The sequence below is a fragment of the Pygocentrus nattereri genome, chromosome 25 (assembly GCF_015220715.1).
Source record: "Pygocentrus nattereri isolate fPygNat1 chromosome 25, fPygNat1.pri, whole genome shotgun sequence".
NCBI lineage: Eukaryota > Metazoa > Chordata > Actinopteri > Characiformes > Serrasalmidae > Pygocentrus > Pygocentrus nattereri.
In genome coordinates, this window is record NC_051235.1 from 15613372 (window position 1) to 15637500 (window position 24129).

Here is a 24129-nt window from a genome sequence, read left to right on the forward strand (position 1 = left end):
ACAACAATTTCATAATGAGAAATATTAGGTCAACTGGCAAGATTTAAGATGCTTTTACTTGCTAAGATATTTTTGTACCTATATGGTGTCTACACTATGTAAGCTTTAGGGATTTGGAGCCCTCTCTGGTGGAAATCTGTAATTGCAAGCAATGTGCAAGAACATTCAGCAACAATGTTTGTGCTCCCTATTCCTTTTCGTTAGCAGGTGAATCTAATGATTGTGAGCATGTTGAAAGAGTTTTCAAAGAGAACTCAGTCAAAACTTGGTGAAGGACACGTCGTCTGATGTTGTAAGTGAAATATCTACTATTGATGTCATATCTTCTAGATTTTAATGTTGATTTTGCATTTGAGACCTAAACACTGACACTTTTTTCTGAGCCTGTGCATGTGAAGTTAACACACAAAAACATGCAAAAAACCTGACAGCTTTGATTTTTAAATGACTGTTTCAGGTTTTTATGAGGCATCAAAACAAAGAAAGAACTGTGAAATAAGCCAGTGGTGAATGTTTGCTGAGTGACATCTAAGCTGTTTTAGCTTTAAATTCAGTTTCTTATCAGACATGCAGTCTGAAATAATAAAATAAATCTTTGACATCTTGAAATTCTTATTTTTCAAGTTCTTAAAGAGGATTTAAACATTTCAATGATTGAATTGTGCAGAACAATTGTGGGACTTCCCCTTTAAGTCATTGAAGTGATTCCTCACCAGTGAATAGTGGATTGGTACAAATCTGGAAGCGCAAAATCAGTTCTTACATGAAAAACTGAGAATTTTATTTATTTATAGAACAGCTACATTTTTACATGGAAAAATATTTTTTTCACTTAAAATATTTTTTCTTTCACATTTTTTTTTCCTAGTGAATTCTTACTAGTATCATCTGCGACTTTTTTGTCAGATTTACTTCATTTAATATTATTTTCGCTCATTGAAGTAGAACTTCTGGTTTAAAAACTGTAAAATACACATTTTTCACGGTTCCGTAAAACAGACGAGGTAAGTGTAACGTCTTGGTTTCAGGCTCTAACGTCGAGCTGACCGCTTTCTCAGCTCAGAAAATAAGACGATGCTGCCCCCTGGAGTCAGTCTACAGCACAGCTGTTACATCCAGGAGACAATACGAACTGATTGAATGAATGTTTGTATTTTCAAATGTGTGTATTTTCAGAATACCTGAAGCTAGAAGTATCAAATACAAATCTGAGTGAAAATGTTAACAGGCGGTTTGTCAATAACCCCTCTGCGCATCGAGCAGTCGAAATAACGTTACACACCACCTACCGCCTGGAGGCGCTGTTCAAAACCAGCAGCGCCTCAAACCCTAACGTCCCTATTTACGAACCCGAACAAAGACCACAGTGGTCAAGCGCTCTGACCTGTGTGAACCGCCAGGATTTACTGTAAATTATGGGCAAAAAGCATAAAAAACACAAATCAGAGAAACACGCGCACGAAGGTAGGACACAGTTTAGCGTTATTCTGTCTGTTTTATTGTACATTTTGAGCCCTCGTTTCGGGCAGCTGGCTAACTTCAGCTTCTTGCGCGAATATTCGCGTTCCGGCTTAAATGCTGCCGCAGTTTTCATTACAGGATGAAACTACTGAACCATTTAAGGTGGACCGCGAAAATTCGAACAAGAAGTTGGCGAGAAAGAAACCAACCTTTCTCCGTTTACTTAGCCGGGTTTATTTCATTTCTATGTGATTGACGGTTTGCTAGCTTTATAAACAGACTTGCTGGTTAGGTTAGCTAGAGAGGAACTGAAACCAGGCTGTTGTAGACTTCTCACTAGGGTTAGGATAGTGTTAGGTTAGGGTTAGGATAGTGTTAGGTTAGGGTGATATTCCGATTTTTAACGTCACAACAATTTAACTGGAGACTAACTGTGTAATAAACTGTATGATAAGTGTAATGTCGGCTTTATTAGTACTAGCTAGCTAACAAGGGCTGCGTGCTGACACGTTGATGCTCAGTGCAAACTTAACCTTAGTTGTGTAAAACAAGACTGAAAATAAGCTTACAGATTACAGACTTATCGATATAGAAGACCGTTGTCTGTCTGCTGTAGTCTTCTTTAACATGCACTGGTGCACTGGCGTTAACCTCCAGCTTGAAAGGTAGTGTGTAGCCACTGGAGCAGGGGTGCTCCAAAGGAGAGTCTTTACAGGAAAATCAACTGTGGCTTTCACCTTGGCCCACCTTCTTACCAAGATAGGAGACTCTAGCTTTACCAAACTCACATTTGCAAGATGGAGTGTAAGGGAAGCTTTCAGAAAGCGCTCAAACGCATTTCAGAGGGTTGTCAGGTGTTCAGTCCTACACCACATCATCATCTAAATATGCCCTACAGTTGTCCATGTTCACTAGAACTTTCCACAGAAGATGTTGGAAGGTGGCAGGTGCATTTTGTAATCCAAAAGCCATTACCGAATATTGTAGAAAACCATCAGATATAACAAATGCAGACAGTTCAGCAGCAGTAGGGATTAAAGGAACTTGCCAATATGCCATCAACAAGTCAAGCTTGGTTACAAATTTTGCAGAACCCACTTGATCATGGGGGCAGTCATGGGCTGGAGGTTAGGGAACTGGCCCTGTAACCAGAAGGTTGCCGGTTCGATCCCCAGTGCCAACAGTCCATGACTGAGGTGTACTTGAGCAAGACACCTAACCCCCAATTGCTCCCCGGGCGCCATGGATAGGGCTGCCCACCGCTCTGGGCAAGTGTGCTCACTGCCCCCTAGTGTGTGTGTGTGTGTGTGTGTGTGTGTGTGTTCACTAGTGTGTATGTGGTGTTTCACTTCACGGATGGGTTAAATGCAGAGGTGGAATTTCCCTGTTTGTGGGATTAAAAAAGTATCACTTATCAATACAGTCTTCCATTCAGGGCAAGGAATTTACCTTGCGATAATCTGTGCAAAATCTGCTGGTGCCATCAGGCTTCGGTACTACTAAGCAAGGAGAGCTCCATGAACTCTCACTAGGTGTCACTAGACCATGCTTTAAAAGATATGCTACTTTCTCTTGTATGTTCAGGTGTTTTACAGGAGTAACACAATAAGCATTTTGTTTGATGGGGGGAATGGCCCTGCACATCAATATCATGGCTGAGCACATTAGTTTGGGTTGGAACATCAGCAAAGAGTGGTCTATATTCATTTATTAGCATTATCGTATCCTTTTGTTGAGCTGTAGAAAGATGAATCAAGTGATCCTCCAAATCACTCAAAATAGCAGATTTCACCAAGGACTTAACGAAATGTGGTATCATGAAACGTGAGTTCATCATCCACAGCATTGTTCTCTGGCTCTTTGGTCACAGTTACCACTGCCACCGGTTTAATCTCACAAGGGTCATCACCCATTTGCTCGCTTTGCATTTACAATTTCAACATGTTAACAAGACAAATCCATTTTTTTCTCTGGCGATCTGTTGTATTAACTACATAATCTGTTTCACTCACCTTACGTTCAACAGTGTAGGAGCCTGAAAACCTTTTTCCTCGTCCTCAGTAATGAGTTTCTCCCTCAGACATTTTAAGGGGCCTTGGATGCAGTGGTGCAGCTGAAAAATCCTGATTGAGTTTTCCCGTAACCTGACAAACAAGAAACGATTTAAAGTAATCGGCTTTGAGACGGGGCCAAAAGAAAAAAATTCATGATCCAGTGATTTTTCATATACCCGCATGACCAGAGAACACATTGTCATGGGTCAAGCTGAGTACCTGTTTCCAATATTTTGTTGGAATTACTAGTTGACCTGTAGTTACACTCCAATCCACATTAACTGTTTGGAAGTCCATTTTCTCATTAATACGCCCTCTTTGTAAAAATACGTAACCGTGTGCTGAGACATTTCTTCTTCTGTTACTGCAGTTTGCCTACAGTTAGTAAGAGACAGATCCCTACTTTGTCCCTCCATCAGTGTTGCTTTATCAGCTGTCAGTTTTAATGTGGTGCAGTTTTCTACATTTTCAAAATTGGCTTTTGGATAAAAACTCGGAGGGTAAAATTTCACACACGGAGAGCATCTCAGCTTTGGTTTAAAGAAAGCTCAGGAACGTCTCAAAGATCTACTTGTTTAGCAAATTTGTGTGACTGCGCACGAGTTACAGCACATACAGGGAACAGAGTAATCTCTTCACTTGTACAAGAACATTCAGGCACATCTTTTGTCTCAGGTAAATGACTTAATTTACCACCATCTAGATCATTCCTTAATATAAAAAACACCCTTCATGGATAATTGAGGATGAACTCTTACCCTTACAGTACCAGTCACTAAACTTGTCTGAAGATGTACTGAGTGCAGTGGAACTCTGCATACACTCAAGTCCATCCCCTGAATTAGCACATCTGACCTGCAGGCAGTCAAATCAGAAAAGGGTAAGACAGAATCAAGAATAAATGACTGTGCAGCTCCCGTATCCCTCCGTATTTTAACTGGCTTTTGATCTTTTCCCTCTCCAGTGACAGAAACAAAACCATCCAAAGTGAAAGGCTCATAAATTGACTCAGGTACACTCTCGTCAAAGAACCTTTTTTGGGAAGTAACAAAACCAACCGCTTTTGGTGCATTTACGGAAGGTTTTGAGAGAGAGCGGGGAGTCTTTCTTGTAAGGCAGGAGAGGAGGTGATTAAATGATCGGTCTCACAGCTGTAAAAAGAAGCACAAGGACTGCTGGACAAAGACGAAACGCAAGCCGAATTGGAAATTCTATTTGATTGCTGAAAGTTTCTAGAGTAAGTTCATCTGTGCGGGCTAAAATCGCACAGGGGGCGACAAAAAGGCGTTTTAATGGGTCAGAATAAACTCATCAGCAAGAACTGCTGCTTGTGAGAGAAACAAAACCTTTTGCTTATATAAATATACCTCAACACATTCGGGTAGACCGTTTTTAAATTCCTCCAATAACATCAGTTCTTTCAACTGGGCAAAAGTTTCTACTTTGCTGGCGACGCACCATTTATCAAACAGAACATTCTTTTTTTTTCTTGTGAATTCTACAAAGGTGTGATTGGTGGTTTCCACGTGTTTTCTGAACTTTTGACGATATGCTTCAGGTACCAGTTCATATGTACATAATACCCGTTGCTTTAACCTTGTTCTATGTTCTATCGACCGAGAAGCACACAGTTCCTGGGCTATGCAGGCTTTATCCGCTATGCGCTCAAAGGCAGCAAAATATGAGTCGACCTCAGTTTCTCTAAACAGAGGGACAAGATTAATGTACTTGCTCACGTCTAGCCCCGTTGTGAAAGCAGGGGCAGACACAGAAGTTACCACACTAGCGGAGGGACCAGAGGTAACCACAGGAGCCAGAGCAGGTGTTGCAGCTGCAGCAGAGGGTCTACTTGGAGGTAACTGGTCCGTGACCCACCGTCCAGCATTACGCAGGCAGAGTAATTCTGTTTCATGCTCCTGGCGCTTAACCACTAACCTCAGCTCCTATAGTTAAATAGTAAGCCGCAACTGTTCGACAGAAGCCAGAACATTCGGGTCTCTATCCTGAACAGGAGCAGAAGCAGTGTGAGCAGACTGTAAACTGCTAGTAGGGCTGCTAGGAGTAGTCTGAGAAGTTGCTCTCATTTCCAGCAACATATTCTCTCCACCAGAAACACCCAGCTTTACTGACTCGGGGAACACAGGCAAAACTCCCTCATCTGTTTCTGATATGCTGCTTCCCTAATCACACTTTTATGGGCTGAACATGAGACAGTAACACCAAAATAGCCGATTTAACCAAATCATCCTTATGACAATGATAAAGATTTATTGAAGTTGAAACATAAATGAGAAAACCGAACTAAAACAACATAACAAGAAAGGAGGGTAGGAGAAAATAACAAACATAACAAAGCTGTTTTAACTAAGTAACTATCTAAACCTAACTAACAAAAAGAAAAGAAAATACATCAATTTTAACCTAACTCCTTAACTAAAGCAATAACCAGGAGAAAACAGAAACAAAAATGTCCTCCCTCCCTAAATGGAGAAAGTGTCTAGGCCTCACAGACTTTGATGAAGAATATACAAACTTCAAAGGTAACATTCACACCATATGAGCTGGAGCATACGTTAAAGTTTCAACACCATTTGAAACATAGGTTTTACATACCACATTGAAAACCTTAACACCTTGTGAACTGCTAGCTACTCTAATGAAGCATGAGCGTTTCTCAAGTTTGTGGTCAGGGAACCAGGAAGCAACAGTATGCAACTCTCCTGCGTCATGCTTCCACCTTGTTACAGTCCAGCCTTTATAGGTTGAGCCCCCAGCAACATCATGAACCCTGGGGTCGTAACGAGTTTTAGCAAGGCTCCTGGCCTGGCTTAACATAAATGGTCTGTTGTAGTTGTGCAAGACTGGTTGTCTACCTGCTCTTACTCTGAACTCTTAAGTGATACTTTATTAATCCCACAAACGGGAAAATTCCACGTCTGCATTTAACCCATCCATGAAGTGAAACACCACATACACACTAGTGAATACACACACACTAGGGAACATTGAGCACACTTGCCTGGAGCGGTGGGCAGCCCTATCCATGGCGCCCGGAGAGCAACTGGGGGTTAGGTGTCTTGCTCAAGGACACCTCAGTGCCCTGATGGCAACGTTAACTGGCAACGTTCCGGTCACAGGACCAGTTCCCTAACCTCCAGCCCACGACTGCCCCTCAATGATGTTTATTTTCAGACATAATAAACACCTACCTTAGCTACCTTAGCTTAAGCCTGCTATTGGCTATTGATATCAAAAATGTTTGGCATTTTGTTTGGTAACCCTGGAATTGAGGTATATCTTTCTGAACCATGGACTCAGCCATAACATTAAACCTCCTTGTTTTTACAAGCATCATCCATTTTATTAGCTCCATTTAACATTCCATTTAACAACCCTTAGTAGCTCTTCAATTACAGACTGTAGTCCATCTGTTTCTTTGCTTATGTTGTTGGCTCTGTTTCACCCTGGACTTCAGTAGCCAGGACCACCACAGAGCACATATTATTTGGGTGGTGGATCATTCTCAGTACTGCAGTAACACTGACGTGGTGGTGGTGTGTTAGTGTGTGTTGTGCTGGTAAGAGTGGGTTAGACACAGCAGTGCTGCTGGAGTCTTTAAACACCTCAGTTTCACTGCTGGACTGAGAGTAGGCCATCAACTAGAAATGTCCAGCCAAAAGCATCCTGTGACCAATGCTTAAGGACTAGAGGACAACAAACCAAACTGTGCAGCAACAGATGAGCAATTATCTGTGACTTTACATGTATAAGGTGGACCAGTGGATGGGAGTGGATAGTGGATGGACACAGTGTTTAAAAACTTCAGCAGCAGTGCTGTATATGATCCACTTGTAACAGCATAAAACATGCAAACACATTACCACCACCATGTCAGTGTGACTGCAGTGCTGAAAATGATCACCACCCAGTGCCTGCTCTGTAGTGGTTCTGTGGATCTCTTGATCACTGATGAATGGGACACAGGTGGGATAACAAATGATGCAGAGAGACAGATGAACCGTAGTATACACAAATGAGTAAATAAATAAACAAGCACGAATGTTTTGATTGTTGATGGTGGTTTTCATGAAGGAAGGAAAAAGAGAGATGTTTATAAGAGACAGTGGGGTATATTGACAATACAGTTTTAAATTTTAAGAGACTGTTTTGAGCATCGACTTTGATTATTTGATACTGTACTGAAATTGTTATACCCTTTTCAGTTCTAACTTAAGAACTTAAGGTGAGACTGAAGTAAACTAAATGGATACCTGGACATTTGCATGACACATTAAGGCTTAGCTTTACATAAGATTTTCGAATACTTACGGCAGAACTGTGACTGTTTAGACATTTTTCACATCTGTGAGGTGTTTATGTTCGACAAACTGTACTTACATGGTTGTTTCTGGGCCTGTGTTTCTGCAGACTACGTGGAGCGGCCATTAAAGCTTGTTTTAAAGGTGGGGGGTACTGAAGTGACCACCGAGCACGTTGATGACGAGCAGATAGATCACGATAAGCACAAGGATAAGAAAAAGAAGAAGAAAAAGAAAGAAGATAAGGATAGAGAGAGCCCTCCACTCTCCCCAGGGGATGACAAGAAAAAGAAAAAGGCAAGAGAACACATTTTGGATTGGCATTATCCTGTATAAATATGGAAGTTACAGGAATTACAGTAATTTCAACATTTTTGGCTCATTCTTTTGACAAGCTGTTGTCTATATGTAAGTGCAGATGACGAAAAAGAGGAAAGGCCAGGACTCAGCAGACATGGATGTGGATGAACAGAGCAGAACTCCAGTCCGGTCTGATGTATCTCAAGATAAGCCTCTCACACCCTTGCTGGCCAAAACGGAAGGTAGTGTTCATTCAGAGTTACTCTCTGTGATGTTTGACTCTAGAGTTTAAAGAAGGAAGTCTGTTAATTAATTTTTTCCCTCCCAACTAGAAAAGGAGCAGACACCGCTACAGGAAGCACTGAGTCAGTTAATCCGGCAGTTACAGAGGTTTGACCAATTTAAAGATTTATTTATTTATTTATGGGTGATTTTTGGTGAATTATTGATGTCTCGCATGTCTGTCATGCAGTGAACAGATACATTACCTGATACCTGAATTGGACTATCTCTTTTCACCTTTTATAGTTAATGAATGCCCTAGACTCTGGCGATCCTTTTCAACCCCTAGTACAAAATGAAGCTGATAAATGTAGACGGCATGAATATTAAATGTGTAATTGCTTCAGAATTTATGGTGTTTGTTAGACTCTGTTTCTAGAATTATATTCATTGGTGTTGGCATGTGTGGTCTTTTCCAGGAAAGACCCCAGTGCATTTTTCTCTTTCCCTGTAACTGACCTCATCGCTCCTGGATACTCTCTAATCATAAAGAGGCCTATGGATTTCAGCACTATGAAGGAGAAGGTGAAGAGGGAGTGCTACCAGTCTCTGGAGGAACTGAAGGTATCTTACATCCCTACTTGATCCCAACATCACCAAAACCTCTTTCAGCCTGCTTAAACTGCATCAAGGTTGTCATTAGGGTCACGCAGACTAGTCAATGTGGTTTAGGGCACAGTATGACCTACTGTGAACTATAAAATTGAACAACACTGCGAACAGTCACTTTAGATAAGAGAGTCTGTGTTCACAAATGACCTCCTGCTTTATGAATGCTAACTCTGGGGTCGTCTGAACTTGCTGCCCATTTTGTTCATTGTTATAGTTCACAGTAAGTTGTACTGTGCTCTTAACCCCATCAGGAAATCTGTCTGACCTTATTGAAAACATAGACGCGCTTTAAGCAGGTTGAAATAAGTTTGTGGATATTTTTTTACAGAAACAATTTGTTATTTAGAGGGCTTCTGTATTATTGTGTTTAACAGCATAATTCTCTTAACTCCAGTTTTAATTAAGGAAGCTTAACATCTGGGTTAAGTAGAAAATTGAATGCGTTTTTTGCTGAAGCTGCTTTCAGAAGAATAGCAATCTCATGCCACGTTTGTTCTCATCTTAATGGATTTTTTTTGAACAGTTGGATTTCAAGATAATGTGTGAGAATGCTATGGTTTACAACAAACCAGAGACAATTTACTACAAGGCTGCCAAGAAGCTCCTCCACTCTGGCATGAAGATCTTGAGCACAGTGAGTTATGATGGAAGACTGCTGAAATCTTTTTTTACATTCTTAGTGGTTAGTTGCAGTGATGTGAAACAGACACTAGAGGGAACCTGAGTATTGTGTTGAGGGTTTACCCTTAATATAATTGGAGATGATAATGTTATACACAAGTAATCCTGATCAAGATCAGGACAAAACATCTGTAGTACCATTTGCAGTGTGTGTGTGTGTGTGTGTGTGTGTGTGTGTGTGTGTGTGTGTGTGTGTGTGTGTGTGTGTGTGTGCGTATACAGGAAAGGCTTCACAGCCTGAAGCAGAGTATTGAGTTTATGGCAGACTTGAAAACACCAGGCAGCAGGACAGTGGAAGATGGGGAGGAAGAAGGGTCATCAAGTGACCCCCCCAAAGACGGGTCATCACCAATGGATACCAGTGACAACTCTCAGTCGCCCAGGGTGGCGAGTAGAGACACACCCAGGTACAGTCCTGATACCCTAGATATCTGTTCTATGAACAGCACAAAGGCCTTAACTTGCCAAAGAAAAACTCTGGCTTGTCACAATCATGAAATATTGTCTGATGATTAATAGTCATACAAATAAATAAGATAACGTAATAGTGTTCATTTTTGACCACTGTGACCATGGGTTAGGTGCATCCTTGACAAGGCACACATTGCTCATTGAAATGACATGGACAAAGGTTTATCACAGCTAAAAATATGTAGGGCCTAGAATTAGATTAAGCCTGGTCTTGTGCGAAATTGCAGCGACAATGGTGAATCATCCTTGGAATTTATTTTTAGTCTAGGCTTAGGCTTAATATGAGTCTGGGAAACTTGGTCTGTTTTTGGCTGTATTTTGTAGCCAGCAAGTCTACTTAAGATTACTTACCAGCTCAACGTGGTTTGAGGCAAATGTGATTTAGGCATGCAATTTGCACTATGCTAAGTGGTGGGTTTATGTTGTTATTGTTTGTTAGCTACGTTACCTTCATTACAAAAATAGAGAAGCAAACTTTGTACCTAATAACATTGTCAGTTGAAACGTAAACATTGTGGTTGTGAAATTTAAGAACTGGATGGTGATTGTGGTCAGCGCAAATAAATTGCAAGAGGCCTAGAAAACCTGCTCTTAGCCCATCTAACCATTACTTTTGGGCAGCACTTCAGAATTACCTTTTACTTTCAACTTGCTGTAGCCGCACTTGTCTTAAAGAGCGCTTGTCTTGACAGTTCTTCAATTACTGTCCTCTGCCAAAATTGTATATATACATAGTTTTAAGCTAGAAGTAAAAACTCTTATGAGGTTCTGCTTTCTGTTCCTCTCACACAGACTCCCTCTCTATCTCTCTGGGAACATCTTTAGGAGAAGAATGTGTAAAATCATGTTGAGACTTGTATGCCATCTAACGCGCTCGTGCTACCCACGCTTCATGCATCACATGCTGTGCTCACTCCAAACACATGCTTGATGGTTAAATACATGTTTGGGAATTTGAAGGAGCTGCCTCTGCAGGGTGGGGCAGGCTGAAACCTTGCAGTAGAGGAAAAAGCAGTGGGGATAATGGCATTTATGAAAACCACAATCAAATATTTTTGCCATAATATACAATTACTAGTAATTTGTTGGTTGTACTGCTTTTTAACTTTTGTTCTATGCATTTTACTGTTTTCTTAACTTTTGAAAAAATTAAATTAGATTTTTCTTCTTAAGAGGAATTACTTTATGTAACCTGGCTTAAACATTTATACTGGTATAATTTCAGAAGCCAGATGATAATGAGTGGTGTCCATTTTCTAATAGCTTTTATATGTCCTTTTTCCTGTCTCCAGTAAGGACTCTAAAGATGATACTCAGAAGGGTGTGAACCAGGCAGAGAAGGATCTAGAGGAGATAAAAAAGATCATTGCAGAATCTGGAGGTAAACTCTCCAACAGGAGTCTACAGTGCGAGGTAAGATATTATTGGCCAACTGGCCTCACCAGTACGCCTCACCAATATTCCACATTTCTACCACTTAAAAGGCCAGAGTTCTTTTCTGTTGTTTCTCAAAGTTGTGCATCACAGCGCTCTTGGTGTCCTGTCACAAATGTTCATTAATTGATTTAGTGACTGTATCAACAAATAATAAATAAAGGTATTTTTATTCTGCTTTTTGAATTGACTGTCCTGGTACATTCGATGGGTGCAGCATACCTGCCTATATGTTGAGAGATGCTTGAAGGTGCTAAGGTTATTTTGTTTACTGCCAGCTTGATTTTGAGAGGAGAAAGTCTGATGGCACAACCACCCTGGGCTTCTTGAACCCTGCTGACCTGAGCGCTGGAGGTAGGCCCTCTTGAACATAATTAGACCAGGATTGGAATTGGTGCAATTAAATAGTGTTAATCATCAAGGGAAGGTAGTGTTCAGGCCTTAGATGTCAGGATATTACTTCTGTTTTAATATATTGTTCAAATGAAATTGCGTAATTTAATTACTTAGTGAGTTTACATTTACATTCCATTTATATTCTACATTTCCAGCTTTGAGTCTGCATATGCATGAACGTGGCAAGAATGTGATTCTTTTTTTTTTTTTTTTTTTTTTTTTTTTTTCTTGTTGCTGTGAAACAAGACTGTGCTCTCAAAATACTTTAACATTCAGTTCATAATAAATTGCTCCTCTTTGACGTAGAGCTTGCTTTTTCTATCTATCTTTCAAGATGGAAACTGCAACTTCAAAAGGTTAAGCTGAAGCTCTTATTTAATGAAACTCAAAGGCCTGGCAAGTAGTAGTAATTTTGTTATTTTTACTTCGTCTCATCCTCTAAAAGCTAAGCCCCATTATGTTTGATATGTGTGGTTATCAGATCCTGGGTACTGTCCGGTGAAGCTGGGGATGATGGGAGGCAGGCTGCAGACAGGCATAAATACCTTGCAGGGCTTTAAAGAAGATAAGAGGAACAGAGTCACTCCAGGTAATATAATATTACATTTCAGTCCTGTTTGAGTCACTAGAGACTGTACGATACCACATTAGATTTCTGATACCTGTACTGCAAAGCCCAACTACTGGCTGATACTGATCTGATGTTTTCTACAACTAAATTTTAAAATGAAATATTTTTAAGTGAATAATTGGTGTACATGCCGAAACTGTTCAAATATTTAGAAACTTTAATAAAACGGTAACATGTTACAGAATTGGATAAGCTCAAAATGTCACTTTAAATATTAAATAAATTATTTATCACTCATTTAATCATCAGTATTCATTGCCAGTATTACTGTTGTTGTTATGATTGTTGTTGTTAAAATATACGGTACTGTGCAAAAGTTTTAGGCATCTAAGCAAATTTTTTAACAATTTACCTCAGCAGTGAGTTTATCACAATATACATTAGAATAAAGTCATATTCATAATTTAAATAAACATAAAAACAAAAAAGTAACAAGAATTTCTTGGGTCCATATTTTTCCTTGACACCTTCACAGCCACCACAGAGACTTGTTAATATCATCAGTTACATCATGAGCACAATTTAATAAAGCACTGACTAGTCAAACCAGGAGTCACTTTTTAACTATGTATAATACTGGGCTTCCTCAAGGAGAGGTTTGAAAATGGTTAAACAAACGCACGATCATAAAATCACTATTTATATATATATATATATATATATATATATATATATATATATATATATATATATATATATATATGTATGTGTGTGTGTGTGTGTGTGTGTGTGTGTGTGTGTGTGTGTGTATATATATATATATATATATATATATATATATATATATATATATATATATATATATATATATATATAATATAAATATAAAATGTGTGTGTGTGTGTGTGTATATATATACTCTATAAATTTTGGTCAGTCAAATATTAACACTTTTCTCAGCAAATAAACACACTACACAAATAGATTTTGAAAATATAGTTATAGTCTATAAGTTAAAGGGAAAACATTACAGATAAAGAACTGTCATAGGAGGTAACGTAAAATGCTGTTCGGAGAGATTCAAAATCAAAGAAGTTTGGCCATTTTTTTAAAAACACAACCAAACTTAAGATAAAAGCATAATATTTTTCATGTGCATCAAATTCTTCTTGTTCAAAGTTTCACACTGATGTTACATTCAAAAGTCAATTATATCAGAATGGAAATATCAAACATAAAATAATTTTATTGATTGAATTGGCAGAACCAAAATATGCAAAACATACAGATCATAAAACATACATTTTATTTGGCCTTAGTTATTTTTTACAATTAAAATGCATCACTTGCTTATGCTTTATTATTGAGATTTAACACTGTGCTGTATGAAGTTCAGTTGTTTTGCCAGTTTGGATATGTCAGCACCGTTAGTTTGTAGTGTTCTGTAGGACTGTTTGCACATCGGCTTGCTCATGTCTTTTTGCTTGCCATGCTCATATGCCATGAAGCCAAAGTATGTCTAGACATCACTCCTACTGCTTCTTTGTTGGTCAACAGTGCTCATGAATGGGCTGCAGTTGCCAATTTATCAGAACATACTGCACCATGTGACTGGCCATGGTAGCAGTTGTGTGTATGATAAATGCCATAAATGTAGATGTAGAAATTAGTACCATTTCAGAATAGAAATATATTGATATTTTTGACAACACTACTGACTGCTGCTGGGGTATCACTGCAACTTTTACAGAAAAAGTCTCTTTGACTGGCTTGGGGGAGAAAAATTCCTGTCTGTTTTTATATGACGTACAGGCAGATTATCTTGCTCTTTTTAGATGTGCTGCTACTAGTGATTTGCCAGCATTTAGATCCATAATCAAAACTTTCCTTTCGGAATCCATGTACTGAAGTGTGCGCTTTTATTTAAAAAAAAAAAAAAAACTAGGAACAGTCCCAATTATTCGCTGCAGCCCTAAAAACTACTGATAACTAGATAAAAGCAAACTCTATTATCTGCTAACAGAATTTTACAATTTCTCAGCTGGAATGGGCAGGGTAGACACTATGCTCTTTTATGTTTATCCACTGGGCGAGAGAAAAGCAGAGTTAGTGTTTGTATGTGTAGGAGAGAGGAAAACACGGGCTTGCCTTATAGCTAGTTCTACACTGTCTGAAACAGTTGTTTATATATTTTTGTGCTTGTAGCTTTCATTGATTTGCAGTTGCTCTTGCACTTTTCTCTTTCACTTCTGCAGCTCTTTGCTGAAGGAGTGAAACTAAAGTGCTTTTTTGAGTGTTTTTTTCTGTAAAGGGATAGGTAGGGGGTTAATCTAGCAAAATGTTTCCTGAGATGTGAAACATGACATTCTAGGCATCGCTGGGTCACAAAATTGGACGCTTTAATCATTTGTCAGTAGGTAGTATTGCAGGCTAGGGTTCATGTTTCAGGTGTGTACATGATTCTACCCATTATACTCATTTGTTTTGCATCCTTTGTTAAATCTCCCTGCCTATTGAATGATCATCCTAATTAATAATAGAACTGCAAATGCAATACCAGGAACTCTCTGGGACTGATATTGATACTGAAGTTCTCTACTAGATAATTGTAATAGAGGATTAGTAATGTTGATAATGTTATGCTAATTTGGTGAAACATGATGCATCGAGAACTTTGTGATGTGTGGTGAACTGAAAGTTCCATCACAGCAGTGGCATCAGGAGATTGAATGTGCTGCTCTGTTGTATTACGTAATCATTAGACCATATTGCGTTTGAGATTTGCTTATTGAAAACTGGCCTACTTAACAATTCATGATTGACAACCAAAAATCATGTCACTAAAGCATTCTTAACTAAAACTGTCTCAGTAGACTGCTTTCCAGTCCAAAATTAAGAATCGGTGGCTACAATAATAGAAACGTGTTTATTGTATATACATTGTATTTCTAATTAACAAACATGTTTAAACATCAGAACTGAGCCAACTGTTGAACTGATAAAATAGATGTCTATTAAATACTTCACGTTAGTAAGAACATTGCTGTTGTGGTGAGCATGGTGGTCCTCCTTGACGAGCTGGGTCACCCTTCCGTGATCAGATTTGCATTATGTCATTAGGAGCTGCTTAGCCGCTCGTGGTATAACTACAGTCCATTTTAACACCTTATTTTTTATTTATGACTTGATTTTATTTAAGGCTTATAGTGATGTTAGATGAAACTTTAACCAATCGAATAGCCACTGTGATGCCAGGTAGAAGAGCTCAACAGTAAAGGACCACTACAGTCACCTCAAAGTCTCCCTGGCCATCCCAGGAGTTACAAATTGTGGTTAGTGTTTACAAATGTCTAATTGGTTTTGATTTGTCTGACAAGTTTATTAAAAAGAAAGAAAAAGAGTGCATAAAGTGAAATCTCTGAGGCCAGTGAATTTTGGGGTCACATGCTCTGCACTTGTAGTGGCCAAAGTGTGAAAGGCTGTGGCCAGGGTACTGGGCAGTAGGTTGTGTTTACCTCTGAAGTCGGTTTAATTTTTTTTTACCGTACTAAATGATACCAGCCAATGTTATCTGAATTTCTAGCTTCTTATCAATAATGCTATCTTTTTATGTCGGTTGGCCTCTAATAATTACACACATTATATCCATTGTACATTGGATCTGAGATTGACCTGAATCTATTTATGTATCACTTAGTGAGACAAAGTATCACTTGAGAAGTGCAAAAAATCTACTTTGGCAACCCAAATACACGCTTAACTGAATGCTGAGTTTTATTTCTAGGGCTGTAATGCAGCACAGTGGGTCTCCCGTCAGCATCACTTACTCGGCTGTGAATCTTGGAACAAGTGTTCAGGGTCCATATGGTCATTAAATCATGCTAGGAATGGCAGTACAGAGAACAGAAAAATGGATTGTTATTGCATGGAAAAAGGGTGTTTGTCTTTCCCTGGATTCATGATCTGTTAACAATAGCCAGGAGTTGAATCATTCAGAAAGGATCATTTTGGAGGACACAGTAGACCCTGTTGAAATAATCAGCACATGGAACGTTAAACTGCATTCTGGAAAATGCCTGGCTCTGCCAGCGGTGATGAATCATTGAGAATACAGCAGCATTCTCTGTTTGAAGTGAAGAATTTAATTTCAAAGAGGGAAGTTGATCAGCCCTTATGTATGCTTATCACTTGATGATTCACCGAACAGTGAAGTGCTCAGTTTTATCTACTGAAGCTCCTGTTTCAGTTATGTTATCACAGTGTTAACTTCAAAACAGTCCTGGCTGCGCTGTGGTGTTATACAACAGTTCTAATCATAAAACTCCCTATTTATTTTTATAGATTTGTGTTATGTAATTTGTTAACAAACATTCTGTATGTGTTCCTGGATGCTGCAGTTGATGGCAGATTAAATTAAATTTAATTAAAGATTCTAATATGTAATATTCTGTGTATGTTTGACACTGTTGATGGTTTATCAGATGTTTTTGTGACAGTTTTCTGATGATGGTTCTTGTTTGGGGGATTTTTGGTCATTCATCCTTGCAAAAGGCTTCTAGTTGTGTGAGATTCTTGTGCTGTCTTACATGCACTGCTTTTTGGAGCCACATATTTTTTAACTTTTTTTAAACTTTTTTAAAGGCCATGTCCAAACCAGCTTGCACTTTTTCAAGTAGCTGATTGTGTATTTTGAGGTCTGCTTAAGATCATTATCCTGTTGTAGAAGACATCCTCTTTACATCTTTAGCTTTTTTACAGATGGTGTGTTTGCTTGTTGTCACAGGCTGCAACACCAGTCTGAAGCATGATTGATTCACGCTCATGTTTAACAGTTGGAGAGGTGTTCTTTTAATAATTTGGCCCCCTTTTTTCTCCAAACGTATCTTTGCTCATTGCAACCAAAAGGTTCTATTTTTCTGTTTCATCAGTCCACTGATGCCAGATGCTTCCAAAATGCATCAGACTTGTTTAGATGTGCCTGTGCAAACTACTGATGTTGAATTTTCTGGCAAGGACGCAAAAAAAGTTTTCTTCTGATGACTCTTCGATGAAGTCCATCTTTGTGCAGGTGTCTCTGCACAATAGAACAGTGCACCACCACTCCAGAATCTGCTAAATATCTATTCTGAAGTCAAACAAGGATTTTGATTTGCCTTTCTAGCAGTCCTACGACCAGTTCTCTCTGAAAGTTATCTTGGTCTTCCAGACCTCAGCTTGACCTCTGCCATTCCTGTTAATTTGATATTTGTTAATTATGTTATAAACTGAGGAAATGGCTACCTGAAAACACGTTGCTGTCTTCTTCTAGGTTTCTCCTGCTTTGTGGGCAGCTGCTGATATTGTTGGGAGCTTGAAGAGTCAGTGTATTTATACATCACCTGGCCTTTCCTAATGATGATTGTGAACAAGCTGTAGCCTTAACAAGCTAATGAAGGTCTGAGATCTTGGAAAAGGCATCTCAGAGTCTTTTGGGGTGCCCAAACTTTTGCATAGTGGTCCTTTCATTTTTTTTCACTCAAAAATTGTACAAATTACAAAATAAACTAATCTTGCTTTAAATCTTGTAAGGAGATTTCATGGCATTTGGAAATCTGTTCATCTTCTACTCACTTAACTATTCACAGTAACAGATATTTTGACTGGGGTGTGTAAACTTTTGCATGCCACTGTATATAGGCTTTATTTCATATGTGCAGGATTCTGTGAAATGTATAAAGCAGGTATTATGTGTATGTGCTGTGGCCTGCAGGCCTTGAACATGTGCTTCTCGTGCTTTGGCTCATAATTGATATCTACGTTATATAGCCACGTGAAACAAAAGCTTTTCAAGGAGAGAAAGCCCTGCATTTTCCTTTAGCATCAGGCTTTTATCTTTTCACTGGCAAAACTTGTTTGTGTGAGTGAGAGAAACCTATATGTATGACCTTGTATAACATTTTTCTGTGTCTCTTTTTCCTTCTCCTTTCTTGCTTTTCTTTCAGTGACGTATATGAACTATGGGCCTTTTAGCTCATACGCTCCTACATATGACTCCAGCTTTGCCAATATCAGTAAAGATGATTCAGATCTCATCTACTCTTTCTACGGAGAGGAGTGCAGCCTCCAGGGCTCTGAAAGGTATTTCTGAGAGGAAATATGTTATTTTGGATCTCATAAAGACATGTTGGTGAAATTAGTATTAGAGATGCCACAGATCTGATCAGGTATTAGGTTCAGATCAGTATCAGCAGAAAATGCTGGATCAGATCTGGTGTGGCCAGGGGGTTGGGATGAAAATGAATCCAATCAAATATTGTAAAAACCCTTGATGTGATTTTGTTAGCTGTATATTTCTTTCTCTGGGGTGCCTTTGTGTAGCTGAGTATGAGGTCTTCTTTGTGATGGTCATCTTAAGTAAAGTGCTTTCATTAAAAATAGCTCTTTTCAAAACTTAGTAGTTTTAGATCGGTGTCGGCCAGTGCTGAAGCGTGGGGGCAGGTTGTTAAAAGGAAGAATGATGGGATGTTTTTTAGTATGTAATTAGTGTTTAGAAAGCCTTTAAAACTACAGTGGTCTTCATCCTGATGTGTCCCTCTGAGGCAGGCTGGAAGCCCAACCCTCACTCAATCAATGCCTCTATTCATACTGTCATCACACTCACCTTGAAATATATTGTGTGTGTGTGCGCGTGTGTGTGCGTGTGTGTGCGCTGCAGTACTATTGCAGATTTCCTGGCTAAGTCAGAAGAGCATATGACCAGACTGGCTGATAATATTTTGGATGCGCTGACCAATGGAGAACACTCCAAGCAGCTGAAGGAGAACGAGGCTGTAAGAGTTTTGTGAATTCCCTGTTTGTTTGTTTGTTTACTTGATCCAAAAAAGTTGTTAAAGGATGTGCATAAAAACTGTACTGCTTTTGCTTAAATGGCGGTACAAGATATTAAATATTAAATTAGATATTAAATTCTTTTAATGCTGTTTCTGAAATTGATTTGTGTAACATGTTCCAAAAACACTGGACATGGGCAATTTACAACTAGGCACATTGTGAAATGTTATAAACAAACAAAAATGAACTGGTGATGCAGTCATGCTTCTAAAAGGAGGGTTAAGAGGAACATCCAGTAAATGTCAAATCCGTTATGATTAAGAATATGTTTATACTGCCCACGTTGCAAAAATATAAGCAAATTGCAAATGTGGGAAAGCACTTTTAAGGCTGAAAGATACATAACCATTATGGAGCAACTTGTGTTCCAACAAACCTCCAGCTCACGACTGGGGCAGTCCTGTGACCAGAAGGTTACTGGTTCAAGCCCCTGAACCGACAGTACCTCATTGAGGTGCCCTTGAGCAAGGCACCCCGAGCACTGCGGTAGGGCTGCCCAGTGCTTTGGGCAAGTGTGCTCACTGCCCCCTAGTGTGTGTGCTCACTAGTGTGTATGTGGTGTTTCACTGCACAGATTGGTTAAGCGCAGAGGTGAAATTTCTTATTCTTATTGTCCATAACATGGAAGTACAGCTTTGTTATTCCAGCAAGATAAAACCTGGCTTATTGCAAGGCCTCAGAGTTCTGTGACTCAGGATCAGGTTTTGCTTTTCATATTCTAGTAAATGTGTGGGTATGGACAGAGGGTAGCTTCTTCAGAGTGAACAACTTAATGCTTATTGGCAGTGAGGCAGTATTTATAAAGTACCTCAGTATATGAGATGAGCTGTTTGATCTCAAATCGACACTCCTATTCAGAGATATAACGTATGTTTTTAATGAATAAGTGCATGCTGAAGGCTTCATATACAAAAGTATTAGCACGCTAACACTGTTCGAGAATCTGTTGTCTTCTCACATAAAACTGATGGAATCAAAATAATAATTAGATCATATCTGTTTCTCTTAGAATGCCCAGGAGGTGGAGGAGCCAACAGAAAAGTCAGACAAAGCAGATGACGTTGAGGTAATACAGAAAGAAAGGCATATCAATTTTTTAACAGTACACAAACGCTCTCTAAATGTGTCAGTGACAAAGACATTGTATGAATTGTGGCAGTGGTTGTTGTTTGCCTGACAGTGCAGAGCCTAATGGAGAAATAAAGCAGGCTGAAAGTGGAAATGCATCATTTTTGCACTCGCCACACAACCGGCCAATATATTTTTTTTTGGCTGATCTTTATTGTAATTTTGTGATGTGAATGTGAGGCTGATATTTAAAAGCTGCTGTTAAGCCTGTGGCAAAATGTCATTGCATAATTATGCATGAGTCATTGTGCTAAATACCCAGTTGTCTTATTTTTCATGTAACACTTTATTTGATTCATGTTATTGAAATAGACCATTGATTTGAATAGGCACTTTGGCCCATTAAAGAACAAAATAGTTTTTTTCTAATAGAAAGTTCTGGTAATGTGTTTCATGTGTTAATTGACACCACACAGTGTGAGCTTCAGGTTTAAAAAAAAAAAAAAAAAAACACAGCTAAAAAATCATCCACTGGCTCTGTTGGCTATAAGAAATCAGAATTGGCCATAGAAGTTCATGATTGGTGCATTCCTTACTGAAAATTATGCAATTTGTGTGATCCTCAATGAAACTTTGACTTTTTTCGTAAATGCATGGGCAACGAACGGTGAAGCTTGAACGCATTTGTGACTGTGACTGCAGGACTGAACTGACTTCTCCAGGAAAAAAAAAAGCTATGGAGAACCAGGCCCAGGTTTTAGACTGACGTCTTCCTCTCTCTCTGCTCCAAAGCAGCTGTGTCAACAAAGCCAGTCCACCCTCTCACATGCATACGCACATGGAAAGAACATTTACTTTACCATCTCTCACACACCCTCTCCAACTGACGGAGCAGCAGCCATGAGCGCTTCTGAGCATGCTTGATCCGACAACGGAGCAAAATAATTTCAGTATTGTGTCATTTTATAATCTCAGCGCCATGTCATTTGAAGAGGTCACCCCAGATGCCTTTTTAGAACATAAACAGATGATTTGACCATTATAGTGTACTATAGCCAGTATGATCCTCCATGTGCCTTTGTTGACATAATCAAGTAATAAAAGCACCTGCAATCATGCAGGGTGGAACATGTTCCAACACTTTAAACAATACAGTACAGTCTGTTGACAGTACTGTTCATTTTCCTTGAGTAATTTCTTTGTAGATCTGTTACTAACTAGTGCTCACTACAAAAGTATTCTGGCAGGGCATAATGTATAGTGTGAATCAACAATTACTATTAGATGGAAAGGTTGCATGAATGTGAATGTATGTGTGAATGAGAATGATGAAAGGGTTTTACTGTGCTGTATGTTTTCAGAGAAACTGAAAGGGTACATGTAATACCTCAGCACAATGCAGCTTTTGTCATACTGTGTTTCCAGGTGCATTCCACAGACAGGTTGAGCTGCCATTTAGGTGGACAGCTCTTCATGTAGATACTTTGGCAACTGCTGAGCCATTTAAACACACATTAAAAGCAAAAAATCACATTTACCCAGTTACCCAAGTTGTAGTTGATAAAACATGTAAATGGCTTGAGTCCACATTTTGGGCTGTTTGGGTGACTTAAGTTCTAGTGTCAGCAATTTTAGCCTTGCTGCTTTTTTCTAAACTAAAGAAGATAAATTTGGGCTCCAACCATTTCATGGCTGATGGGCATAAAAAGTTTTCTGTTGAACTATTCCTTTATAGTGACAATGTGTCAAACTTTTTAAAATCCAGTTTTGTGGTGTAATTTCTTACTACTATGACATTATATTATCAGCTTTTTTAGATGCCCTCAAACTTCTCTCACTGTAGGTGGTTGGATCAGAGTCCAGCAGTGGGAACAGCATGACTGCTCTGAGTTCAGTCATGAGTTTGGGTCTGGGTCTTGACATCTTGCCTGAGAGCTTCGATTCAGAGGGTGAGCGTGCACACTTGTTAAAACACACTTTACACATCATGTTTCCAGTCCTTCCTTTGAAGCTCTTTGTGGTTCAGCTTAGATCTGCAGAGTAAGTAAAATTTTGTGTGTCACTAGAATACAGCTGCATGACTCTCACTGTTGGAGAGAGACTTGTACAGAGACTGACATACACATGTCTGTGTCTTTCTCCTTTGCTGTGTCTCAGAAGCAGAACAGTTCCAGAAGAAGCTGGATGAGACCACTTTGCTTCTCAAGGACCTGCAGGAAGCTCAGAGAGAGAGACTAAGCGCCAAACAGCCTCCAAACATCATCTGCCTACTCGCCCCTACTGCTAAAGAGCTACAGCTAGGTACAGTCACTGATGATGTCTACATGCACACCAGTGGTTTGATGATACTCAAGATTGCTGGTCGTAAGATGTTATCATCTGACAGCCAACATAAGTCCAGATAAATTGTGGCCAAAAGTTTGTGACAGATTTGAAAATGTGAACACATTTTTGGCACTTCCTGCAACACCAAAAGAAACATTGAGTGACAAAAGGGTAGTTTGCCTGTGTAGTTAAATTAGACAACGTTCAGAGCATGTCAACAGGACTAAAACAGGCTAATATTTCTACAGCTCTTGTAAACATTGTCAACAGTCGTAAACTTTGTTTCTTAGTTGGGCTATTGTGCTTATGTATAGCTTAATTATATTATCTTATTTAAAAACCAAACCAACTTTGAGTGAAAGTTTGCTTCCTGTTTCTAGTTTACAGCTATGGAAAAAGTTTACACTTAGCGCAGTTGCTGAAAGTGTCTTGTTTCCATGTGTAGCGGAGAAGGTGACCGGGAACCTGGCCCACCTGACTAGTCAGGTGACTCCAGGTGATGTGAGCACTGTGTATGGTATTAGGAAGGCCATGGGCATCTCACTGCCTACCGAACCAGAGGAGACACTCTCACACCTGACTACAGGTAAACCATCCACAAAACCTACAGGTAACATAGTTAACATGCAGTTCTCAAAAAACACATTCATATGAGACTGCAGAAATGAACAAACTCCTTTTAGAAATGTAGACCTTCTTTTTAACCATACACAAATGGAGCTAAAATAAAATAAAAAAAAAAAGATCAAATATTTAAAAAATTCAGGCATATTTTATTTAAACAGCTTTTATAGCTGAGTAAAAGCTTAAAGCAGAGCAAAGTAGTCTCTGTTTTTATTTATATTTTTTTAGCCTATACTTGTAGCACATAGACATTTATAGCCAAGGTGGTAAAATGGACATAAGATGTGGCTCCCAAGATGGTTTGATTTGTTGAAAGGACAAAATTGCTCTTCTTAACATTTGGGTTGTGACCCCTGGTTTAGCTGAATTTGTAGTGAATGTACCTTTTTATTCGGTGTTTGTAAGCATTGTGCCCATCACATTTTCTCTGTCCACAGCAGACATGGATATAATATGTATGGGCTCTGACGTCGTCCCAGCCATTGCAGTCTAGAGAACCCATTCAACTCGAACCGTGCTCGGTACCCAATGGTGCTCTATTTGTTTCATGTTTGTATACATTTCCCTTAATAAAATGTTTTTTTCTGTATTTGGTCATGTTCATTGTCAGCGATAGTGTCAGTTTCTATAGAAAACAGGGTGCTATATCAGGATAATCATA

The 24129-nt window shown here is 39.1% G+C and overlaps 1 protein-coding gene across 2 annotated transcripts; it reads left to right on the forward strand.

The window, feature by feature from the left end:
• Positions 1–1327: 1327 nt before the first annotated feature.
• Positions 1328–24057, forward strand: brd7 (bromodomain containing 7). 2 transcript variants are annotated; one of them, XM_017693234.2, is made up of 17 exons: positions 1328–1464; positions 7944–8131; positions 8253–8376; positions 8467–8524; positions 8836–8980; positions 9552–9662; positions 9932–10116; positions 11473–11593; positions 11893–11968; positions 12492–12599; positions 18563–18698; positions 19276–19390; positions 20461–20517; positions 22363–22468; positions 22677–22820; positions 23290–23430; positions 23906–24057. In XM_017693234.2, exons 1-17 carry the CDS (start codon positions 1416–1418, stop codon positions 23959–23961), a joined length of 1920 nt encoding a protein of 639 aa, XP_017548723.1. In that variant the 5' UTR covers positions 1328–1415; the 3' UTR covers positions 23962–24057. The 2 variants fall into 2 exon arrangements, with proteins under 2 accessions (XP_017548723.1, XP_017548724.1); XM_017693235.2 differs by having other exon boundaries at positions 23909–24057.
• The last annotated feature ends 72 nt before the right edge of the window (positions 24058–24129 follow it).